This window comes from Macrotis lagotis, chromosome 4 (assembly GCF_037893015.1).
Source record: "Macrotis lagotis isolate mMagLag1 chromosome 4, bilby.v1.9.chrom.fasta, whole genome shotgun sequence".
Lineage (NCBI taxonomy): Eukaryota > Metazoa > Chordata > Mammalia > Peramelemorphia > Peramelidae > Macrotis > Macrotis lagotis.
In genome coordinates this window covers 147,824,067-147,845,577 of record NC_133661.1, presented here as the reverse complement: position 1 = coordinate 147,845,577, position 21,511 = coordinate 147,824,067, and the positions used below count along the sequence as shown (strand labels likewise).

Below are 21,511 nucleotides of genomic sequence, written 5' to 3'. Positions count from 1 at the left end.
GTGTATCTCAAGTTATAGAGCTAGTGGCTAGAGTTTGAATTCATGGAAAGCGTATGTATTGAGGAAGAAGCTCAGACCCAGTTTTTGCTTTGAGGAAGTTTTACCACTGTCAAATGCTAAAGAACTTGGCCATGGAATAAGTACTCTCACTTCGGAGGGCTAACATCTTATAGTCTTTCTTCACCAGGTCACCTAATCCTACCACCCACAGAAACAACTGGGTTGTGTTTTCAGTTAGGAGAGTTGCTTGTCCTCTCTCCCATGGGGAGTATCACAGGGAGTGGGTGGAGTCTTTTGGCACTTGATAGAGTTCCAGTACTGTAATGCCCAAGTTATGAATCTTTATAGGCGTCAAACCTTAAAGAATTAAGTTTCCAAGAACTCTTCATGAAATTAGTGAGGGACAGGCAGGGACAAGGGATAGCATTTCTGCCCAACAGAACCCAGACATCCCAGACATTGGTCTATAAAGAAACTCCTCTAACTCCTCTATCAGACAAATGAAGATGAGAATGTGTGTGTGTGTGTGTGTGTGTGTGTGTGTGTGTGTGTGTGTGTGGTCTATTTGGTTGAAAGCATGAAAGAATCTAGACAAAGCTGCAAGACTAAGCTGCTTTTGAACAGACATCAAGAACATGGATGGAAGGTCTAAGGGATGCTTTGAGCAAGAAAGGTTTTGGGAAAAGGAAGGAATAAAAGTATTTTTTGACTGCTAATGAGTAATGGCTTAGAACAATCTGGTATCATTTTGAAAATAGACTGGGTTCTGTGCTCAAATACCTGCATGTAGTACACATGGGTTGGACTTCAGTGATTCAATTGTCTTTGACTTCAGTGAGAATTGGATAACAGAAGTCAGGATTCAAGCTCTGGCCAGTTACTCCAGAATTTTTGTTGTGGGTCTTTTGTTTTTCTTTCTCATTTTTCAAAGAGCAGCACAATATTAAGAGCAGTGTTCCTAAGGTGTCTATTTTAGAATCTGCCTAAAAGTAGAGTTTAAAAATATAAACAGTGTGTGCACCGCCTTATATACTCCAGGTATGAAGGAAGAGGGAGTCTATTAACAAGACAAATCTAAACTGGGATGTGTGTGTAGGAGGAGGTAGGCAAGGAGAAAGACTGCAGTGGAGTAAGCAGAAAATTATTCAGCACTTCTCTGCTCTATTCATTAAAGCAATGGTGTTAGGCACCGTTTCAGTCAGACCTTTATTTCATTTATGTCAGTATTTGTAAATAATTATCTTAATGTGACATTTTAAGTAGACTTGTTTTCAAACATAGCACTATGCACAATGACTGCTCTCTGAAAAAAAATAATGAACACACAGCATTCACCAAAACGATTGACTTTTTTTTCCATTTACCTTTTTAAGGCATTGCATGTTTTCCTTGAAAAGATTCTAGTGCCTTTGAGGGACTCCTATTATTTGGCTGCCTTTTGGTCACCTCACAGAGGTTGCTAGTAAATCTCCCAGACTTCACCTAGCAGAGTTGGATTCTCAGAAAGCATCACAAAATCACCCTTAATCTACTAGGGTCAAGAAGGTTCCACTGTTGATGGAAAAGAAAACATCTTTAAAAGGTCACAGAGCATTTTGCCTGTGGAAGCCCCAGGAGCAACCTTCCAGGAATATGGTAGCCAGCAAGACTTGAGGTCTAGCAGGGCCCAAGTCCATCTCTGAAGTAAATCACTGGAAAACTCTTTGAAGACTCAGGAATCATCCCTCCAGTGAAAAATGAAAGCTCTGAATATTTAACAGCTCTCAGTCCTTGGGGGTTCCCAGCTTACTCAATCTTTGGTTCTCTGATAGGCACTACTTGTACAATGAACTTTTGTCCTTTTCCAAATGTAATCCTATTTGATTTTAAAGCAATTCATTAGTGCTAAAAATGGCTTAAGAGCTAGAACAAACAATATCTGAAAATTAAGAATCCAAACAGCCTCAAACAGTCTTTATACTGGCTACACTTTCATATACAATATCCCTGTTACATGTTGAAATGGAGTAAACAAAGGAACAAGCAGGTATGAAATGCCTACTATGAGCCAGACACTCTACAATTATGTCTTCATTTGATTCTCAACACAATCCTGTGAGGTAGGTTCTATTATTATCCCTTTTGTACAATTGAGGAAAATGAGATAAGCAGTGACTTGCCTAAGTTCACACAGCTAGGCAGTGTTTCAGGCAAGATTTGAATTCAGGAGTTTTCCTATATGCTGCTCTATCTGTTGCACTAGCTGAATATATGATTTCAAAAGAAAGATTCCCTGCACCCCTATCTCTCTTTTTTGGAAGGCTGAACATATACAAGATAATCAGAGAATCTTGAAATCTACTTTAGCTCAGGTTATTATGTGAAATATCTTAGTATATCTGCCCACTGAGAAAGAGATATACTATGCAGGTTGAGATAATGGTAGTGGTAATGGTAGTGATGATTCTTTTTAAGAAGAAAAGGAGGAACAGCTAGATGGCTCAGTGGAGAGAGTATTGGCCCTGGAGTCAGGGGACCTGAGTTCAAATGTGACTTCAGATACTTAATAATTGCCTAGCTGTGTGACCTTGGGCAAGTCAATTAACTCCATTGCCTTGCAAAAAAGAAAGAAAGAAAGAAAGAAAGAAAGAAAGAAAGAAAGAAAGAAAGAAAGAAAGAAAGAAAGAAAGAAAGAAAGAAAGAAAGAAAGAAAGAAAGAAAGAAAGAAAAGAAGGAAAGTGAGGGGATGGGAAGAAGGAAAAGAGGGAAGTTGAAGAGGGCAAGTCAAAGGAGGACCTTGCCAGCATATTCACACATTTGAACAGATTCCTTGTCAAGAGTAAGGGATAGCTAGGTGGCACAGTGAATAGAGCATGAGTCCTGGAGTCCAGCCTCAGACACTTAATAACTACCTAGCTCTGTGACCTTGGGCAAGTCACTTAACCTTTCATTGCAAAAAGACAAACAAAAAACATAAAAAAAGAATAAGGAAGCTATGAGCATTACTTGAGCTGAATTTGCCACACAGACTGAAAATAAGAATGCCCCACATTTACATTTTTCTCTTTTTGGGGGGAGGGCAATTGGGGTTAAATGACTTGTCCACAGTCACACTGCTAGCAAATGGCTGATTTTGGATTTGAACTCAGGTCCTCCTAACTCCAAGGCTAGTATCATATCCACTGCTCCACCTAGCTGTCCCCACATTTATGTTTGCACAAACCCATTTGCCTTTCTCAAAGCTCTGTGAAGAAGATAGAATGGGAAGGGTTATTCTTACTTGATAGATAAGGAAACTGAGGTTGAAGACAAAGGACTTATCTAGGGTCCAGAGTTACTGACAGAAACAGGGATAGAACCTATATTCCCAGGATTCCATTCTACCCCCCACCCCAGGTTCTACTTCATTGTTTCCATGAGAGCCTGGCTCATTGCACCCACACAAAGCAGTTTGTGATACTTATCGAAAAGAAAAGAAAAAGAAGTAAAAAAATTCCCAATAGGTCTTAAAGTGCCCTTCCTGACCCAAGAAAAGGTCATTGCAACCCCTCTGTTGTCACTGAGATAGAAAGAAGAGAAAGGTAGTGCCTTCTGGTAGCAGGGATGGGAGAAATACCTACGAAACACTGGCACCAGCTGACAACTACAAGACACAGCATGAGCTGTTGTGAAATTACAGCCAGCCCAGAAGTTTCTTTATTGAGAAGCCTTGTACCACCTACAACAGGAGTGCGCTTTATTACCCAACCAGGAGCTGCTCGGAATTCTTGCTGAGATTTAAGGAATAGCACAGTGGAAAATCCTAGCAGAGCAAAGCGACCTTGGGGCTGGGCAGTGAGGGGAGCCTCAGAGGAGTCGTGGGCTGGGACATACGGCAGCCAGTGGGTAGAGGGGATCTCAAATGGATAAAGGCCAGTCAGAAACTGGGATTTCACAGGGGCTTCCAAAAACAATCCAAAATCTACACAACTCCCAGGAAGGAATAGTCCAAGTGAGTAACTCTGGGTCTCCCAGGCAAGGCAGCTTTTCTGTTTGGGTTTTTGCCTTTGGTCATGATTTCCCTGGAAGCAGAGCTATAATAGGCTCCCAAGGGTACCCCATAGGAAATGTTGGGTGAGACACTTGGTTGAGAAGGGACTGACCACCCAGTTGGCCAAACATTCCACTCTAATAGCATTTTTATACCGGGGGGGGATATCAGATTAAAATATATTTCAAGTGGAATCTTGAAGAGAAGAAATCACAATAGGGATAATGGGGAATAGGTGGATAGGAGTGATGGGGAGGGGAGAGGAGCCTTATGGACTTATTTGTATATATATTTGATGCCTGAGTTTATTTTTATTTTTGGTTTCTTCCTCTCCTTTTTCCCTTCCTCCCTTCCTAAGTCAGGGGGCAAGCCTGGCCTAGTCAGTTGCTTGGATTTTCTGTCCATCCTAGGAATGGCTCTAGGAGCCAAGCAAGGGGCAAAGGGAGAGCCCCACCAGAGATAAAAGATGGTTTTTCTCAACTGGTGAGGAGAGCTTGCCTGGAGCAAACTTAATCCATGGCTATTAGGGACGGAGCTCTTGTCCCCCTGACCTTTGCCTGGTAAAAGGATTATTAATTAGCAAGTCTCTGATTCTTTTTTCAAGGAAAAAAAAAAGTCACTCTTCCTCTCCTCTCCAGCTCAGGCCTCCTGGTCCCCCGCCACCCTCCCGGGGACTGTCAGCCTTGCGCATCAATATTTCATTTTGGAGAGCCTTGTTTGATGCCAGTTCTGCTTATTTGCTTCGCAGGAATTGCAGCCATGCTCTGTGGGTCTGTCAGTATGTAAATTAAACCGAGCATAGATAGCTTTGTGTTGCTTAATGTTCAGCTGATAAAAATTAATGTGGTGTGAAATGAGTATTTTATCTGACTACAGATACAGTGACGGAGTTAATTAGACAGGCAGAGGAGAGATGTGATTAACCATAGAGGGCCCTCTCATCAAGGGGTGGCCTGCCACTGCACTGGAGAAGGAAGGCACGGCAGGCCTGGGTGGGCATTCTGATGGTAATCGGCCTTGGCAGCAGACTTGGAGCCAACCCAGGGAGCAGGGTGCCTTCCTTGAGAGATCAAACCTGACAGACTTGAGCCTCAGCAAGTGTGCTGAGGAGGGCATGTCTTCGGCCCTGGGTAGATGGAGGCAGGCGACAAAGCCAAGGGCTTCCAGCCTGCCCTAAAAAATGCCCTTCTAGTCATTCTCTGGGATTGCCCAGGCTGACTCTCCTCCGGCTCAAAGCATCATTTTAAGAGACAGGAGGTGAAGAGGGATAATAGGCTAAAATCAAACTACCGCTGTAGAGGACCATTGGTATACATAGAAATCCCTTACCACTAAGAAAACATTTCCCAAAGGGCTCCTAGATCCTGGGTTAATTTCTAAACAAGCTGATCTCCAAACCTCTCCATTTCTAGTGGCAGTAGGAGAGATCCACTCAGACAATATTTTTACTTCTGGTCAGAGAGGGGAAAAAAACAAGAGACATCTTTCCCTGACTCTAGACTGCTTGTCATTGCCTTTCATGCTCTCGGTCCATACTAGTGCTACATAGGGAAGTGACTGTCCATAAGCTTTTCAACAACCTCAAGATTCTTTCTTGGGGTCTTTTCAGCCTCTAGACCGCTTGTAGGAGCTTCATGGATGGAATCTATTTATCTAAGCTATGTTACATTGAGTAGCTTGTGTTCAACTAAAAACATTGCTGATCTGTTTCAGATTCCCTCTATAAAACAAAACTGTGTACAGAGCACAAAATAAAGCCAGGAAAAGTAAATAATTTATATCTATTTTGTGGATGGTTTAAAAACTAGGTTTCCTAAACACACACACACACACACACACACACACACACACTTTCACATACACAGAGTATTTTCTGAGCTAGTACTCCCTCCACTGACATAGATCAAAAACTCTCTGTGACTCAGTGGAAGGGTCTTTGAGAGTAGCTGGGGTCAACACTTTCACCATTTGTCTGACGTTCTTGTGTTTGTATCAGTCGCTCTTGTATTTGTCCTCTCTGAACTGAGCTGTACTGGTCCTCAGATATCACACCTACAGTCCATCAATTGATCCATATTTAAAGTCTCCCCAAGTTTGGTGGAACCTATAAAAGAGCTTATATAACCTTTAAAAAACTCAGGGTCACCTCTACACCATGGTGGCACATCTCTTCAAAATTTCAGCTGGTTATGTTATAACATATTCACATTAAAAATTAAATTCTGATGAGTTTAATTTTGAATATGGTGGCTTTTGCCTTTTATTGTTAAGCTCAGATTTTGTATTAGAAGGGGAAAAAAAATCGTCAGTATGCTGAGGAAGAAGAAAACAATAGAAAGATATTGAGGATAAGAGTCAGAAGATCTGAGTTCTAACCCCAACTCTGACATCAATTACCTTTGTGACCTTTGGCAAATAACTTGTTCTCAATTTCCTCATCTGTAAAATGAGGGCATTGGAGGGTCACCTATGGTGACACAGAATCATTTTTAGTGATTCATGGTGCTAATCCCAGATACCTACGTAAATCAGCTGGATAAACTTCTACTCATATTCATTTCCTCACTCAAAGATTCTGAGGCATCTTGTCTTGAGGAAGGACACAGTTCATGCCCTATGACCATCCAGACTTCTCTGCCCCTACTCTTAGAGTTGCTTAATGATTTCCATTGTAATATAGAGAATCCTTTACCTAGAGGCCTACAGTTGCCATTAAGTAAGAGTTTGAACTCTTGAGTCATTAGACTTGGGTCCAACCAGGATTAGACTTGGGTCCAACCAGGTGAAGTGAGTTAGGAGACTTCCCATTAGTATTCGTATAAATGCATGTCATCAGAAAACATAGTAGTTCACCAACAAGTAAATTCTGCCTTTGTACAATGTGTAGCCTATAGCTTGGTTCCCCCTTACTGCTCCCAGTCCTAGGTTCACCCTCATATGTTCAACTCATAAAGACCCTATTTCCCAAGCAACATTTTCCTTCTTAAGACTTCTACTTATTGGCATGGTATATAATAGAAAGACTACTGATTTGGAAATCAGGAGACCAGAGACCTTGATCCAGCTATGATATAAAGAAGCTATGTGACCTTAGGAAAGTCACACACATACACACAGAAAGCTTAGACACAGCTCTGGGAAGCTCTAATTGATGAGTTTTCACTTTATCTTGTCTAGGTTCGGGCCTTCATGATATTTCCTACCTACTTCTGTACCATATTGTAACTATGCTGGCCATCATATCTCATTCTCTCCCCAACCCCATTATAACCTTGGACTCCAACTCTTAAACACCAGGCTCTAATTTGTTAATTTTTGCCTTATATTGTCCAGAACCATTCTCTCCACCATTCTACCCTCACCCTTTTATAGTTCCCTTATATGTATGGTCTCCCCCAATTAGAATGTCATTTTCTTGAGGGCAGACTATTTTGATGACTTGATTTGAATCCCCATAGTGCAATGGAAAATAACAGAAGGGAATAAACTTTTATTAAACATCTATTTGCTAGGCTATGTGGTAAGCACTTAACAAATATTATCTCATTGGATTCTCACAACAAACCAGTACCTAATAAACACTTTATCTGTCTGACTTGTTTCCTACAACAGTAATATGGCCAATTATATAGGCTCTTTGTCATTTATGTTGCATACACAAGGATCTACGCCTTCTGTAACAAGTCCTGTTTTCTATCAGGTTGAACAGGTATATTGACTTCTGCCAAGATATGTACTCTCGAGCTATCTGGATGTCTTCACCACTAGAATGTAAGCTTCCTGAAGTCAGGACAGTATTTTTTCCCTTTCTTTGTGTCACCAGCATTTAGCAAATACCTAACACAAAACTTAACGAACACTCATTGACTGATTGACTTAGTGATTCTCCCTTCATTCCCAAGTATGATTTTCCATTATCAGAATCTTTACAACAGAGGATGAAGAGATCATTTCTTTTGGGTTAAAATTGTTATTTTCACTAATTGCTATCAGCTGTTATTTCCATTAAGGATCAAATACCATAATATTCGTAATGTATTTAGCATAGGCACTAAACAAACATTGATTCCCTTCACTTCATCCCTAATAGCAGTAATAGAAGTATTCTTGGTTTTTTGTTTTTTGGGTTTTTTGGTTAGGTTTTTGCAAGGCAAATAGGGTTAAGTAGCTTGCCCAAGGCCACACAGCTAGGTAATTATTAAGTGTCTGAGACTGGATTTGAACCCAGGTACTCCTGACTCCAGGGCCAGTGCTCTATCCACTGCACCACCTAGCCACCCCTAGTAGAAGTATTTTTACCAGTAGAACTGTAACTAAGCGGGGGTGACAGGGTCTTTAAACAGGGTTCCAATAGGTTTGGGGCAGCTTGCCTCCTCAACATGGCATGCACTCTCCCTATGCAATATATTATATATGAAACCCTCATCCCCAGGACTTTATCACCATTGAGTCCTGGATCCCTCTCTCAGAACCGAATTTCCTTCAATCCCACTTAATTCTTTTAGGATTATGGACCATACCTTCTGGGGGAAAGGAAGTGTACCACAGAATTATTCTTTTTCATTGCTATCACCACTTATATCCTGCCCTTCCCTCAACTAAATTTACCCCAGTGCAAAAATTCATATTTATTATTCTGAATAACAGTAACAGCTACAATAATAATCCCTAGTATTTAATATGGAAGTTTTAATTTTTACTTTTTCAAAGGACTTTTTCATATATATTTTCTCATTTGCTCTTTACATCTCTATGAATTAATTGAACAGTTATTATTCCCATTTGACAAATACAGTACAAAGAAGATCCATGACTTGCCTATTGTCACACAGTTCAATTACAAACACTGTGCTAGGAAATACTCAGTTTATCTAAGATATGGTCCCTGCCCTCATGAAATTTTCAGTCGGGGGGGGGGAGTTAGATACCAACTAAGATAATAATATACAATATGAATTATAAATGCATTAGAGAATTACAAAACAACCTGTTGTGCAAGATTTGAAGGGCGAAGGTACTTATTGAGGGTGATGGAGTAGGGGAGAGGCCCAAAGGAGGTTTCTTGTAAGAGTGAGATTTGAGTTTTAAAGATCCGTAGAAATTCAGGTCTTGAAAAATGACTAAACAACAGCAAAGAAATTCAGCATACAAGGAGAAGTAGGGAGGGCATTCCAGGCATAGAAAACAACCTGATGAAGGTCATAGAAATCTGTGACTACAGCAGAAAGATCTCCAGTTTGGTCTGAGTGAAGAATGTGTGGAGAGAATAAATAATGAGATAAGGTTGAAATGGTAAAATGATAATAATTTGCAAATGAGTTGAGGCAAGACATGCACAAAAATTCTTGGTTACTGGATCCTAGACCTAAGCTTTTCATGATGCCATTCATCTAAATGGAGAAGAAAAACATAGTTCCTGCATTACTAAGTCACTAGAATCATAACTTTAGAACTGGAAGGAATCTTCTTGTTGTTAAGTCATTTTTCAGTAGTCCAACTCTTCATGATCCTACATGAAGTTTTCTTGACAAAGATACTGGAGTGGTTTGCCATTTTCTTCTCCAGTTTACAGATAAGGAAACAGGAGCAAATGGAGTTAAATGACTTGCCCAGGGTCACCCAGCTAAGTGTCTGAGTTCATATGTGGTTCAAGGTCTAGCATCCTATGGTACCACTTAGCTGCCCCAAAAGGGAAACTTAGAGATCATCTAATTCAGGCTCTCATTTTAAAGAGGGACAAACCAAGCCCCCAAGAGTTTTAAGTGATTTTCCAAAAGTCAAACAAGCAATAAGTGGTGAAACTAGACCTTGTAGCCAGGAACTTCTTTCCAGTGTATGACAGTGTAAAAATTGTTGTATCTCTAAGGACTTTGTGCCTACATTTTTAACCTATTCTGGTTACTTCCATGCATGGGGAAGCTCAAATGCTTTTGATAATGAAGATGAAGGTGATAGTCAAGAATTTGACTTACTCCTTTCTAGAGCATCTTATGCCAAGAGCTTGCAAACTACAGACCGACCACCCATTATACTTGGTGGGATTGGGCATGTAAGTGTAGGTATGTTTGTGTCTCTCAGGGCAGGTTCAAAAAGCACTTTGGGGATATTATTTGTGATCTCTTTTGTTCAAAGACCATACAGAGGAGCCTGGGTATCCTCTTGGTAATTATATTCTCTACTGTTTGCAGTTAAAATCCAAATCCCTTTCCCATTTGCCTATTACTTCATTTAAACTATTTACCACATGAAACAAAGGAGGTTCAAGTTGGCCCTTCTCATTCATAGCAGTGACCTCAGTAAACAGGTAAAAAGGTTAGGGCTATTTGGAAATTCATGTGGCTCTTGATGAGGGTCTCCCTGATGAGCAGAATAGCTATGTATGTGGATGGAGACCAGTTAGATGGATGCTCATCGATGTTTACACTTCAGGTGCATGAAATCAGACACTGAAACTATTCATTAAAAATTCCTGCATTCAGGCAGACAAAGGAAAATCTTTGCAAAAGCTCAGTAATGAATGTACAAGTGGGCACAAGTTATCTTGTCAAACACAATAATCATGAGCAAACTGAAACGGCTGCTTCTTGTTTTATTTGATTTTTACATGATTCTGGAACCTTGACAATAGACCTTCGTTCTATAGTGTACAGGTTTTCTGGGTTCCAGAGCCCAGCCTTTCACATAATGATGGGCTCTGGCAATAGGTGGTAGAATGACTTGCAGGTGCAGAAGGGTAACCAATCAAAGTTTGCCCAGACTCCTCTAAGCTTTCAGTCTCAAAAGGCATCCCACTAAAACCCATTGAAATGAAAGTCACAGTCTCTCTAGTTACCTGCTGGATCCCAGGTCACTGAAAACATATTTTCCATTATAGAAGCACCCCAGGGTCTGGAAGGAAATGCACTCCCTGTATGTAGTAAGCAATTTTCTGATTTCTCTTTCACCTTGTGGGTGGGAGGTAGGGTTTCTATATTCCATCCTTTAGCCTATCTCTTTTTGGGTGGATTTATGCTTACTGTTTTAATGGTGTTGAAAGTCACTTTAATCAGAAATTTCAACAAAATCATTTTGAGTTTTCTGTGTAGGGACATAACTGGAATGACCAGATTTCTGTGGTCCTCTTCACAAAGGCAGTAAGGACTGGTTTTACCCACTACATACTTATAGTATATAACTTTGGTGACCTCTTGCTGGTCCCAATAGTCCTGCTCATCTAACCTTCTGGATTGTTTATCTCACTCTTCATAGTAAAAATTTAATGCTTATTCTCTCTTCTCACCCACAAAAATTTTCTATGGCTCCCTATTGCTTCTAGGATCAATTTCAGACCTTTAAGACTATAATCTGGCTCCAACTTAGCTTTTCCAATCTTATTTTTCACCAGTCCTCTTTGTGATTGGACTTGTTTGAATTAGATTTGATTTGTCCAGCTAAACGGGATAACAAGCTATTGGGTGATCTTGACATTGACTTCTTATGATCTGCCTGGATTATACTTCACTCTTAAGTCTCCCTTTCAGAATCCTCTTCTTCCTCATTAGGCAGGTCACCTCCTTTGAAGGATTGTTTGAAGATCAAATGAGGCAGTTGCTTTTTTATTTTTTTTTTGTTTTTTGAGTTTTTTTAATATATATAAGCTTTGGGGGGTTAAATGACTTCCCTAGGGTCATAGAGCTAGTAAGTGCCTGAGGTTGGATTTGAATTAGGATCTTCCTAACCTCCAGTGCTCTATCCACTTTAGTTGTCTCAAATGAGATAGTATTTGTATAAAGCATTCTTCACAATGTCTGACACATAGCAGATTCTATATAAATGCTCATTCCCTTTTCCTTATTCCCTAGCTTTCCCTCCTTTCCTCATTTAAGCTTGCTAATGTGAAATCTCTTTCATTCCCTCAGCAAGTACTTTTAAAGCACCTACTGTTTTCCAGGGACAGGGCTAGATGCTAACTGTACAAATACAAAGACTCTCTTCACAAATTACTTTGTGTTTACTTCCCAGCCTCCCTCCTCCATTTGAAACAAAACAAAACAAAATAAAACTCAACATCATCACCTGCTCTCTTTTCCCTTCCTCTGATTTCAGGATAAGAGGTAACCATACTCTTTATAAGCTGGCATTTCTAAATCTGCTTTTAATCCCTTTTCTTCCTGTCTCTTCTAAGATGTTGTTCTAGGTGCCATCCCCTACCCTGACCCTAACCCCCACCCCCTGCATCTTCAGTCTCTCCTTTTCATTTTTGTCCCTTCCCATCTATTGAAAAATGTGATCATCTCCACAGTCCTAAAATAAGCCTTTTGCTTATGCTTCTGCCTCATCCACTTACTGACCTGTTTCTCTCTTCTTCTTCACTACTAAATGGAAAAAGGCGGGGAAGGTCCCTACTTCCTACTACCCACTCTTTTTTTAAATCTTTTTTTTTATATTTATTTAAGGTAATGGGGTTAAGTGACTTGCCCAAAGTCACAAAAGTAGGCAATTATTACATGTGTGAGATCAAATTTGAACTCAGGTCCTCCTGACTCCAAGGCCAGTGTTCTATCCACTGCACCACCTAGCTGCCCCCACTATCCACTCTTTGTCAGTCCCACTGCTAACTGGTTTCCTTCCCTACCACCATACTGAAAGATAATTGCCAACAATATCCTGGAAACCAAAATACAAAAACTAATTTCATCCCTTATTATCCTTAACAATTCGGTGGGTATTAATGTTATTGGACCATCCCTTCCTATGATATACTCTTCCCTTCTTTGACTTCAGAAATCTACACTCTCCTAATTCTCCTCCTTCATGGGATCATGGGACCTGGATCTTGAAAGATCCTCTGAGATCATTTCATTCAAGCCCTCATTTTATAAATGACAAAACTAAGCCCTAGAAAGGCTAGCTGGCTTGCCTAAAGAAGTCGATGACAGAGTTGGAATGTGATCTCAAGTCCTTTAACTTCAACTTTCAATATGGTTTTCATTGTACTGCACTGCCTCATCTCTTTATTGACTCTTCTCCAGTTCTTAAATGTGGATATTCCCCTGTGAGTGGAGATCTCACTAGCTAACTCAAATTCAACAAGTCCAAAAATAAGTTTATCATCTTTTCCTCTAAAATGTTTCTCCTGATTTCACAGTTCTTGTTTTTGGCCCCTCCATTCACCCAACTTTTCATGTTAAAAACCTTGTCTCTTCTGGTTCTTCTCTCTCTCTCTCTCACCTTTCATATCCAATTAGTAATTACAGTAAGTTGTATCAAGGCCACCCCCACAACATTTCTTATATCCCTACCCTCCTCTCAATTTCTAGTGCCACAACCCCAGCATAGGTCATCATTGCTACTTACCTTTACTGTTGAAGCAGTCTGTGGACAAGTCTTCTTGCCTTCATTCTTTCCACCATATAATTCATGGTTTGTTCAACTGGCAGAATAATCTTTCTTTTATGCTTAGATCTGGTCATATGTTCTCTACTCAAAAATCATCAATGGTTCCCTGTTGTCTGCCATTTAATGTTTAAAAATCATTATCTGTCACTAAAAAACCCTCTGTAACTTGACACTGCCCTCCCTTTCCATTCTTATCTTATTCAACTATCTCTCAAACACACTGTCTTGCAGCCAAACTGGACTACTCTATTATGGCTTCCAAACATGATCTATGTTTCTCTTGCCACCATGTTTGTGCTCTTTATATTTTTTTCTTCACATATAAAATCCCTACCCATCCCCTTAAAATTCAATTCAAGTGTCACCTGCTCCATGATGCCTTATCTGATAATGACCTTTTTCCTTAGGTCTCACATGACAATTGGTTTTGGATCAAATAGTAATATTTATAGAATATTTGTATTATAGTTGTTGATTTTTGTATTTCCTTCCCCCACTAGACAGCAGGTAACACCTTGTGTAATCAGAACTTTCCAAACATTTAGCACAATGTTTTTTTACAGGAGTAGATATTTAATAATGCTTTGAAAATATCAAATGAATGGAGGTTTGTATTTTGCTTAATCTGGTTATTGGAAATGAAACCAATCATTCATATAGATTCACTTATTTGATAGCCCTTAAAATGAAAACCTTAATTTGGGAGCTGCGTGGTAGAAGCAACATAGGCATCAGGTGAAAGTAGATCCCTATTTATCCCTGGCTGTAGAACTTCCTCAATTTCCCTAGGGAAAATATTCTTGGAACATCTAGGCAGTGACATAAGAAAGAGAAGTAACACAGCCATGATTAATGATTGCCTGTAAGGGAGTACATTTCAGGATCATTGGAATCAGGGGCCAAATGAGTGAGTTCAGAAATGTGAGAGCTCTGTTCCAAGGCCACTTTGAATCCTAGATACCAGTTTGATAATCTTACTTTTTTATTGATTTATAGAATGACATTGGCAGAGGTAGTATAATGCTACTTGTTGGAGAAATATAGACTTTTACAGGAAGTATGACACTTAGAACACTCCCTCTTATTTTACTGATGAAGAAATTGAAGTTCCCAAGAGATTAAGTGGCTCGTTCCCTTCACTCATTTTGTTACCAGAGCCAGGTCTAGGATCCAGGTTTTCTATCACCCTGTCTAGGATACTTTTTACAAGTATACCACATTGCTTTTCAAATGTGACTATAGACTTTGACAGCCTTCTATAATGTTATGACCATGGGAAGATCTCTTCTATGTGGGACTGACAGAAATATATTCTCCCTTGCTTCAAGCTTAAAGACAAAAAATTCTTTTGTGAGGACCCCTCATCTTCCCCCCACATTTTTTCAGGAGCATCAGCAAGGAGTCAATCAATACGCATTTATTAAATGCCTGCTTATTAAGTGCTGGGGATGCAAAGAAAAGCAAAATATAGTCCCCGGCCTCACAATCTAATGGGGGAAACAGCATACAAACAACTATGATAAAGGTTAAAGAAAAGGATAAATAGAAAGTAATCAACAGAGGGAAATAAATATTATAGGTGTTAGAGAGTAGGATCTGAACGATTCTATAGAAGCTACTCCCATTGGATCTGATGATGACAGGGTGAGGGCTCATTCTGGGAAGGCCTCCAATTGATGTTGGACCAAGGAAGGTGGAAACACCTAAGGAAAAAGGATCTGGTCCTTGGAGAGAAATGGTTGGGCAGCAGCTTTAGCTAAATCTAAAGGTCCAAATTCCCTGGGTCTTTTTTCTATACCCTCTCAGCTAGCCATTGGTTTTTATTTTTGTTTTCCTTTTTTCTGTAGAAGTTGATGAAGTGCTGGCAGTTGAAGTCAGCAAGACCTGTGTTCAGGGCCATCTCTGCCATACTGGCAAATTACTAAATCTTTCAGTTCTCTTATTAAACTCTCTAAAACTAGAAGTTTCAAAAATGAGACCTGTTTTGGTACATCAAATCTCCTTTTCAAGAAGTGCCCTAACTCAATGAAATGACACCACCAGGGGCAGCTAGGTGGCGTAGTGGATAGAGCACTGGCCTTGGAGTCAGGAGTACCTGAGTTCAAATCCGACCTCAGACACTTAATAATTACCTAGCTGTGTGGCCTTGGGCAAGCCACTTAACCCCATTGCCTTGCAAAAACTAAAAAAAAAAAAAAAAAAAAAAAAAAAATGACACCACCAGTCCCTATCTCATCATAGTCACATAGGGATATATTCCTACCCCATTCCCCCTCACTCTAGTTCTCTTTGACCCAAGAAGTTTTCTCTCATAACAAGGAAAAGAGTTAGGCAAAGCCAAAGAGCTTTCTGACAACTTATGAGGCATTCCATTATCTTCCATCTCTCCAATGAAAAGAGAAAGGTGGTGATTATTTTTTTTAAATCAGTTTTGATTTCTCCATTCATGAAGTACTTTTCACATGGCATAGGTGATAATTATTGGATCTGGGATCTCATTAGAATAGACAACTCTCTGGTGAGAAAAGTCTTCTTATAATGCAGGATTATCTTCTCCAGTGTTAGAGAATTAACTAGACTAGAACACTGAAATCTTAAGTGACTTGTCTAGTCATACAATTATTATATATATCAGAGACAGGATTTGAATTGTCTTCCTGACTCTAAATCTATCCACTACGCCATTTTGTACAAAGGATATGAATAGATAATTATTGGTATTATCTCATATGCTACCTGCTTTTTTTAAAAAAAATTGCTATTTCTTTGGGGATGGGAATGGGGGGGTGGCTGACAAACAGCTGGGAAATCTTATTTAACTATTGAGACAGGAGATGACCCTGAGTGAGACTAAATGAATACTTATTACAAGATGTGGATGGACTGTGATGAATGTCTATTGAAGGAAGTACTCACATTGATGAGATCACCAAGCCAGTAGAGTGTTGAAGGAAAAGACCTACCCTTAGCCTTGGGTTTTGTCAGCTTCACTGGGCACCTGCTCTTTCTCAGAGTCGATCTAAGAATTCCCAGCCATTGACCCAGGCCTCACTCCTTTACTTCATTTTAAAATACCTTGTTTGACTACTAACCCCTGGCTTCAGTCTATGTCCTTCTTGGTCCCTGAATTTATTTGGCACCCTCAATTTAGAAACTGGAGAGTTTTGTCAAACCTAATCCCTAATTATTTATTTTTCCTTCTTTGATCACTGCCACAACTAGATGCCTTTTCTACCCCTGCCACCAGCATAATACAGTAGAAAGAGCATCTATAAAATAGGGGAATTAGTCAAGGGTCTTTCAGGTCCCTCTTGCTCTACAGCCATGATCATCTTACTCTTATACTTAGACACACACACAAAACAGTAGTGGGAAGAAATAGAAAACATAAGGGTGCAACTACTAAAAAATGTGCATAGAATAGAATTTTATTCAGCTGGGGCTAAATAGTACCCTAGCTCACTAAACTATCCTAAGCTAATTAAAATTCCTGGACTAAATCCCCAACCTCCATTTTTTTCTGAGTCCCTAGAGCTAAACCTAGCTCAGCTGTCTATCTCTATTCCTGCCAAAGCCAAGAATGTTTCCTCTATAGAAAGCTGACATTTTCAAACTTGCCCCCTTCTCCTCTGCTTCTCCCCAGGGTAGTCACAGTCTAGGTCCTTCTCAAACTCAGAAGCACAATGCATTCATCAGCTCCTAATCATTGTACTCTTCATTTCTTTGGGGGGGGGGTGGGGTTCTTGGTTCATTAGATGGTCCCAGACTCAGGACCCTTCCTGAGCAGAAAAGCCAAATCTTGGGATTCACTTCTCAACACTCTAATGCTATATGACTCCCCCAACCCCAACCAAGGTCTCTGTCACCTTAAAAACACAATAAAACAACTCTCCGAAAACTAAAAATTACCCCCTTTTTCACAGATTATTTTGTTCTATTTCACTAAGATTTTGTGTGACCTCCTCCCCCTCCATACACACAGAGAAATGGATTGCATTGAACAAAGTCATCAATGTGTCCAGTTAAATTTAGTTGCTCAGAGTGCTTCAGTCAAATGGAATACAGGGAAGCAAGAGAACAAAGACTGATGCTCATTTGTCCATCTTGCAATCTCTGGAGATCAGCTGTAAGGAGCTTCTGGTAAAACATTAATCCTCAAGGCTTGCCTTTCATTCCTTTCATTTGTCCATGTTGAGAGTTCAGAAACTAAAGGGTATTTTACTCTATCACATGTGAGACTTTCAATAAATTAAGATTCCCTTGGTTTAAAGATGAATGTGATAATGCTTTAATTCACATGCCCTTAGCCATCGAGTTCGGTTCAGTGAATAAAGATAATTGTACAACACTGTATATTTTTACTCTACACCGACCCTCTTAGGAGGGTAGCTAAGCCTGGCTCCATTGGTTTGCCTCTTTTTTTTTTCCTCAGCTGACCAAATTGAAACGTGTGGGTTTCCAGGATTAAAGAACACTAGTGCATTAAACGGGAAACAAACCTCTCCAAAAGCACAAGGTACTGGAAGTTTTAAAAGTCTGTTTTCTTAACATTACTCTCATCATGCCTTTCCTCCTTCTTCTTCCTTTTTTTTCTATTTTTTCTTTCTTTGTGTGCTCATTTTCTGCCCTCCAGGGAGGCATTCAGCTCAGTGGTTATATAACTGTGACTTGACACTGCAGCCAGACTACCCAAAGCTTTGGGATTCAGCTTACTGAGCTGTAGCAAAGCATGAATTCTCCTTCCCTGCACATGCCAGTGCTACTGGCTGCTTGGAGGAGCACAGTTAGAGAATGAATAGATGACTTAGGGTTACAGATCAGCTACATTCAATTCAGTGAGCTGGCTGCTTCGGCGAGCCGTTTGGAATATTGGTAAACATGCTGAGGATGGTACTGTCCTGATCACTAAAATGAATGGCTTGGAAGGACCAAAATAGGGCATGGGCATGCTAACTCTGAGGAGAGGAGAGATTTATTTTCCTCCCTCAAGGGAGCAGCCTGAGAAGCTTTGCTAACAATTTCATTGTCCAGAGTACAGGGGCATACAAGGTTAAGGTGAGTGAATTCCCAAACTTTTAGATTCATTGAAAAAAAAGGACACTCATTCCAACAGCAGGAAACTCTCAGGTTCTTTAATTTACTATCATCTTTGCTTACTGAATGGAATATTTGCTTAACAACGTGGGCAACCAGACCAAGAGCTTCCAGTCTAACCAATTGCTATCTTCCAATCTGGACTTTCTGATGAGTTTGTTTTAGTTTTTGGTGGGATGGGGGATTGTGTTTTTATTTGTCAAAGTAATCCTCTTTTTTTCGCTATTTCCCCAAGTAACCAATGAATCCAGAGAGTATTTGGTAAATTATCTGACAAATTATCTCTTTCAACTCCTTGTAGTGATGGAAACTAAGAAATGGTCTCTTCCCCCTCTCCCTTTAAAAGTTTTCTTCTGTTCAATACCAAATAAAACTAAGTTATTAATTGAACAATGCTACTTGTGGAAACTGCAACCTAAAGGGCACCACACCTAAGTCTTTTTAAAGGAATGCCTCTTTTTTGTGCTTTATAATATTTGTGGTGTAATATATTTACAAGGTTTCATAGATTCCCAGGTTCTGCACTCCCACAGAATAGATTCTTCTGCCCACAGTCCAAAAAAGGAAAGAGGGAGAGGCTATGATGGGTGGAATACAAAGGGGGCCTGAAAGTTGACATTATGAAAAAATTAACAGTGATATTGTGAAAAAGGTATTAAATTTGGAGTCATGAGATGTAGGTTCAAATTCCATTTCTACCATTCAGTATTTGTGTGACCTTGGACAAAAGCTAGGGTTCAAATGTTTGCTCTTATACTTCCTACCTTCATGACCTTGGGTAAATCACTTGGCCTCAGATTCATCAGCTGTAAAATAAAGGTAATGGATTAGATTCTTTCTGGTTCTGAATCCGAATATGAATTCCAATTCACTTGAGCTATGGTCCATTTAGTGAAGTAAGACTAAGATTGTTCCTGGAGATACTTCTGTGAGAAATACATACACATATATATACATACATACACACGTATACATTGATATAGTCTTGCATTGAGAGAAGGGGGGGAATCTAAACATCAAAAATTTATATCAAAATCACCTTCTACATGAAATCTTTCCTGACTCCCCCAGACCCAATACATCCCCCCGCTCAGCTCCCCCTCAATTATCTTGAATCAGTGTATTTATTTTGGACATACATGTATAAATGCCCAGGCTGTCTCCTTCAGTAAAACACAATGATTAAAGAACAAACTTCCTTCCAGAAAATGAACTGTATGGAAAGTTTCCCTAAAGCTGGGTGGGTGTGTAAGAATGGTTTAATAAATTGGGAAAACATGGGCAATTCATTCAATTTAGGATTGTGAAATATAATTGATGGCACAGAGTTCCTTGGTAAAGTGGTTAGTCACTTCAAGGTCAGCTAAGGTTGGCTCCATTACCAGAGAAGGCTTGAGAGAAACCTCTTAGATCTAACTTCCTACAAAGTGCCTAACAGCTAAGTTCTTATGAAAGAAACTCATGGATGAATGATACCAACTTTCAGATTTTATGTTGAAAAGTTATGTAATTCAGTGGCCTGTTAATCCTCCTTTCTCTCTTCCAAAATTGTCCTAAGTGGCATTTTTCTTGAGCAGCTCCTGCCTCCCACCCCCACCCCCCTTCTGGGACTGTTGATGCAGCTCATGCTCATTGAGGATTCCTTCTTTAGCAGGCAGGGCTAAGCTCATAAAACCCCAGCTTGTGGATCTAGGATGCTTATTAGAGAGAAGTGTGTTTGACAGGTTTGGCCATTTAAATGACCTGTCAGGTGAGCCTTTGATCCCAGTCACTTTCCTTTGTTTGAGAGGAATGCACTCCCTTTTGCCAAGAGGCAAAAAATTCACGAGAAAGAGCACATGGTCTGAACTGGATGAAGCTTTTATGACCAAACCAGGGAGAAAGTTTTGCTTAGATTTCCTTAGCACACCACACTCCCTCCCTCCCTCCCTCCCATCCAGATCCTTTGACAACCACCTAAATGAGAAAAAAAAAAAAAAACACCAGGACAGGTGATCAGAGGGTCCAGGAATCCAAATTATCCCCATTACAGCTTTGACTAACTCAATTTGTGTCTTGGAACGGGTTATTCTTCTTCCCCACCTCAATTTTCTCTTCTATAAAATGGGGGTAATTCCTACCTCACAGTGTTGTAAAGGGTCGGGGATGGAAGAGGGAATTGATTAATGAATGTTTACAAAGTTCTTTGAACTTAAAAAAAAAAGCAACTCACCCTGTACAGTGTTATTATTTTTTCCTTTGAGTTCTGGGGTGTGTTTTAACGTGAACTTCTAAATAAGAATGCCTGGTTTGTAAACTCATGGGAATGGAAATACAATTTAAAGAATTAACGCAGCTCCCCGAGAACAACTAGAAGGCGTTTACCGAGCAGTCTTTTTTTTTTTTTTTAAGATTTCCATGGGGGTGCTTGCAGCACAGGGAGAGACAGCAGTCATTTTCAGCGCCAGGCACAATGTGAGCTCCAAGAGAGGAAGCAGGTATCCAAATTCAGGAGGAAAGCTTTGACAAGCCTTTTTCTTGGCTCCCGCGCCTCGCTGAATGGAGCTGTCTCTCTTTAGAAAACTCGGTTTTCCATCCCCATTCTGCCTTTATACAGTCCCTGGGGAAGCCAAACATGGAGAGAGTAATGCCTTGCCTGCTGTGCAGACTGCCAGGCGGAGGGCTTCGTGTCTGAAACATTAAAGCATACTTAATATGATTTAATTTCTAGCTCTGCTAATTTATCCTGTTGTCACTCTGCAGCACAACAACCAAATACAGACACTTGTCTGCAACTAGGTAATTAGGCTTTGTTATGGAGTTAGATTTGACTCCAAGTTAATGAGTGGCAGAGGAAAAGCTAATGAAGAGAGAGGCTTCTCCTCGGGTGCTGGGGATGTTTAACCCTTTTATGTGAATCTGGAGAAAGGCCCTTTTTTTTTCGTGGGAAAAAAACACAATAGCCTAATCCCCCGTTATAGAAACTTTGCAACCTGCAAAAGTTAACAAGCCTGTTCCTAGCGATCAGGTAAGCCAGATCAAAAATCCTTG

General features: G+C 40.0%; 1 protein-coding gene and 1 long non-coding RNA gene across 3 annotated transcripts in view; one reads left to right on the top strand and one right to left on the bottom strand.

The window, feature by feature from the left end:
• RORA (RAR related orphan receptor A) overlaps positions 1-21,511 on the top strand; it is an 861,625-nt gene that overhangs the window by 503,218 nt on the left and 336,896 nt on the right. The window contains exon 2 of one of the 2 annotated variants that reach the window (XM_074234286.1): positions 17,820-17,903. The exons of the other annotated variant lie outside the window; for it this stretch is intronic. Coding sequence (XP_074090387.1) covers positions 17,820-17,903 — 84 coding nt within the window. The remainder of the gene's footprint in view (positions 1-17,819; positions 17,904-21,511) is intronic. 2 annotated transcript variants of the gene reach the window in all.
• Positions 1-21,511, bottom strand: part of LOC141521587 (uncharacterized) — a 165,969-nt gene that overhangs the window by 107,461 nt on the left and 36,997 nt on the right. The gene's annotated exons all lie outside the window — the stretch shown is intronic.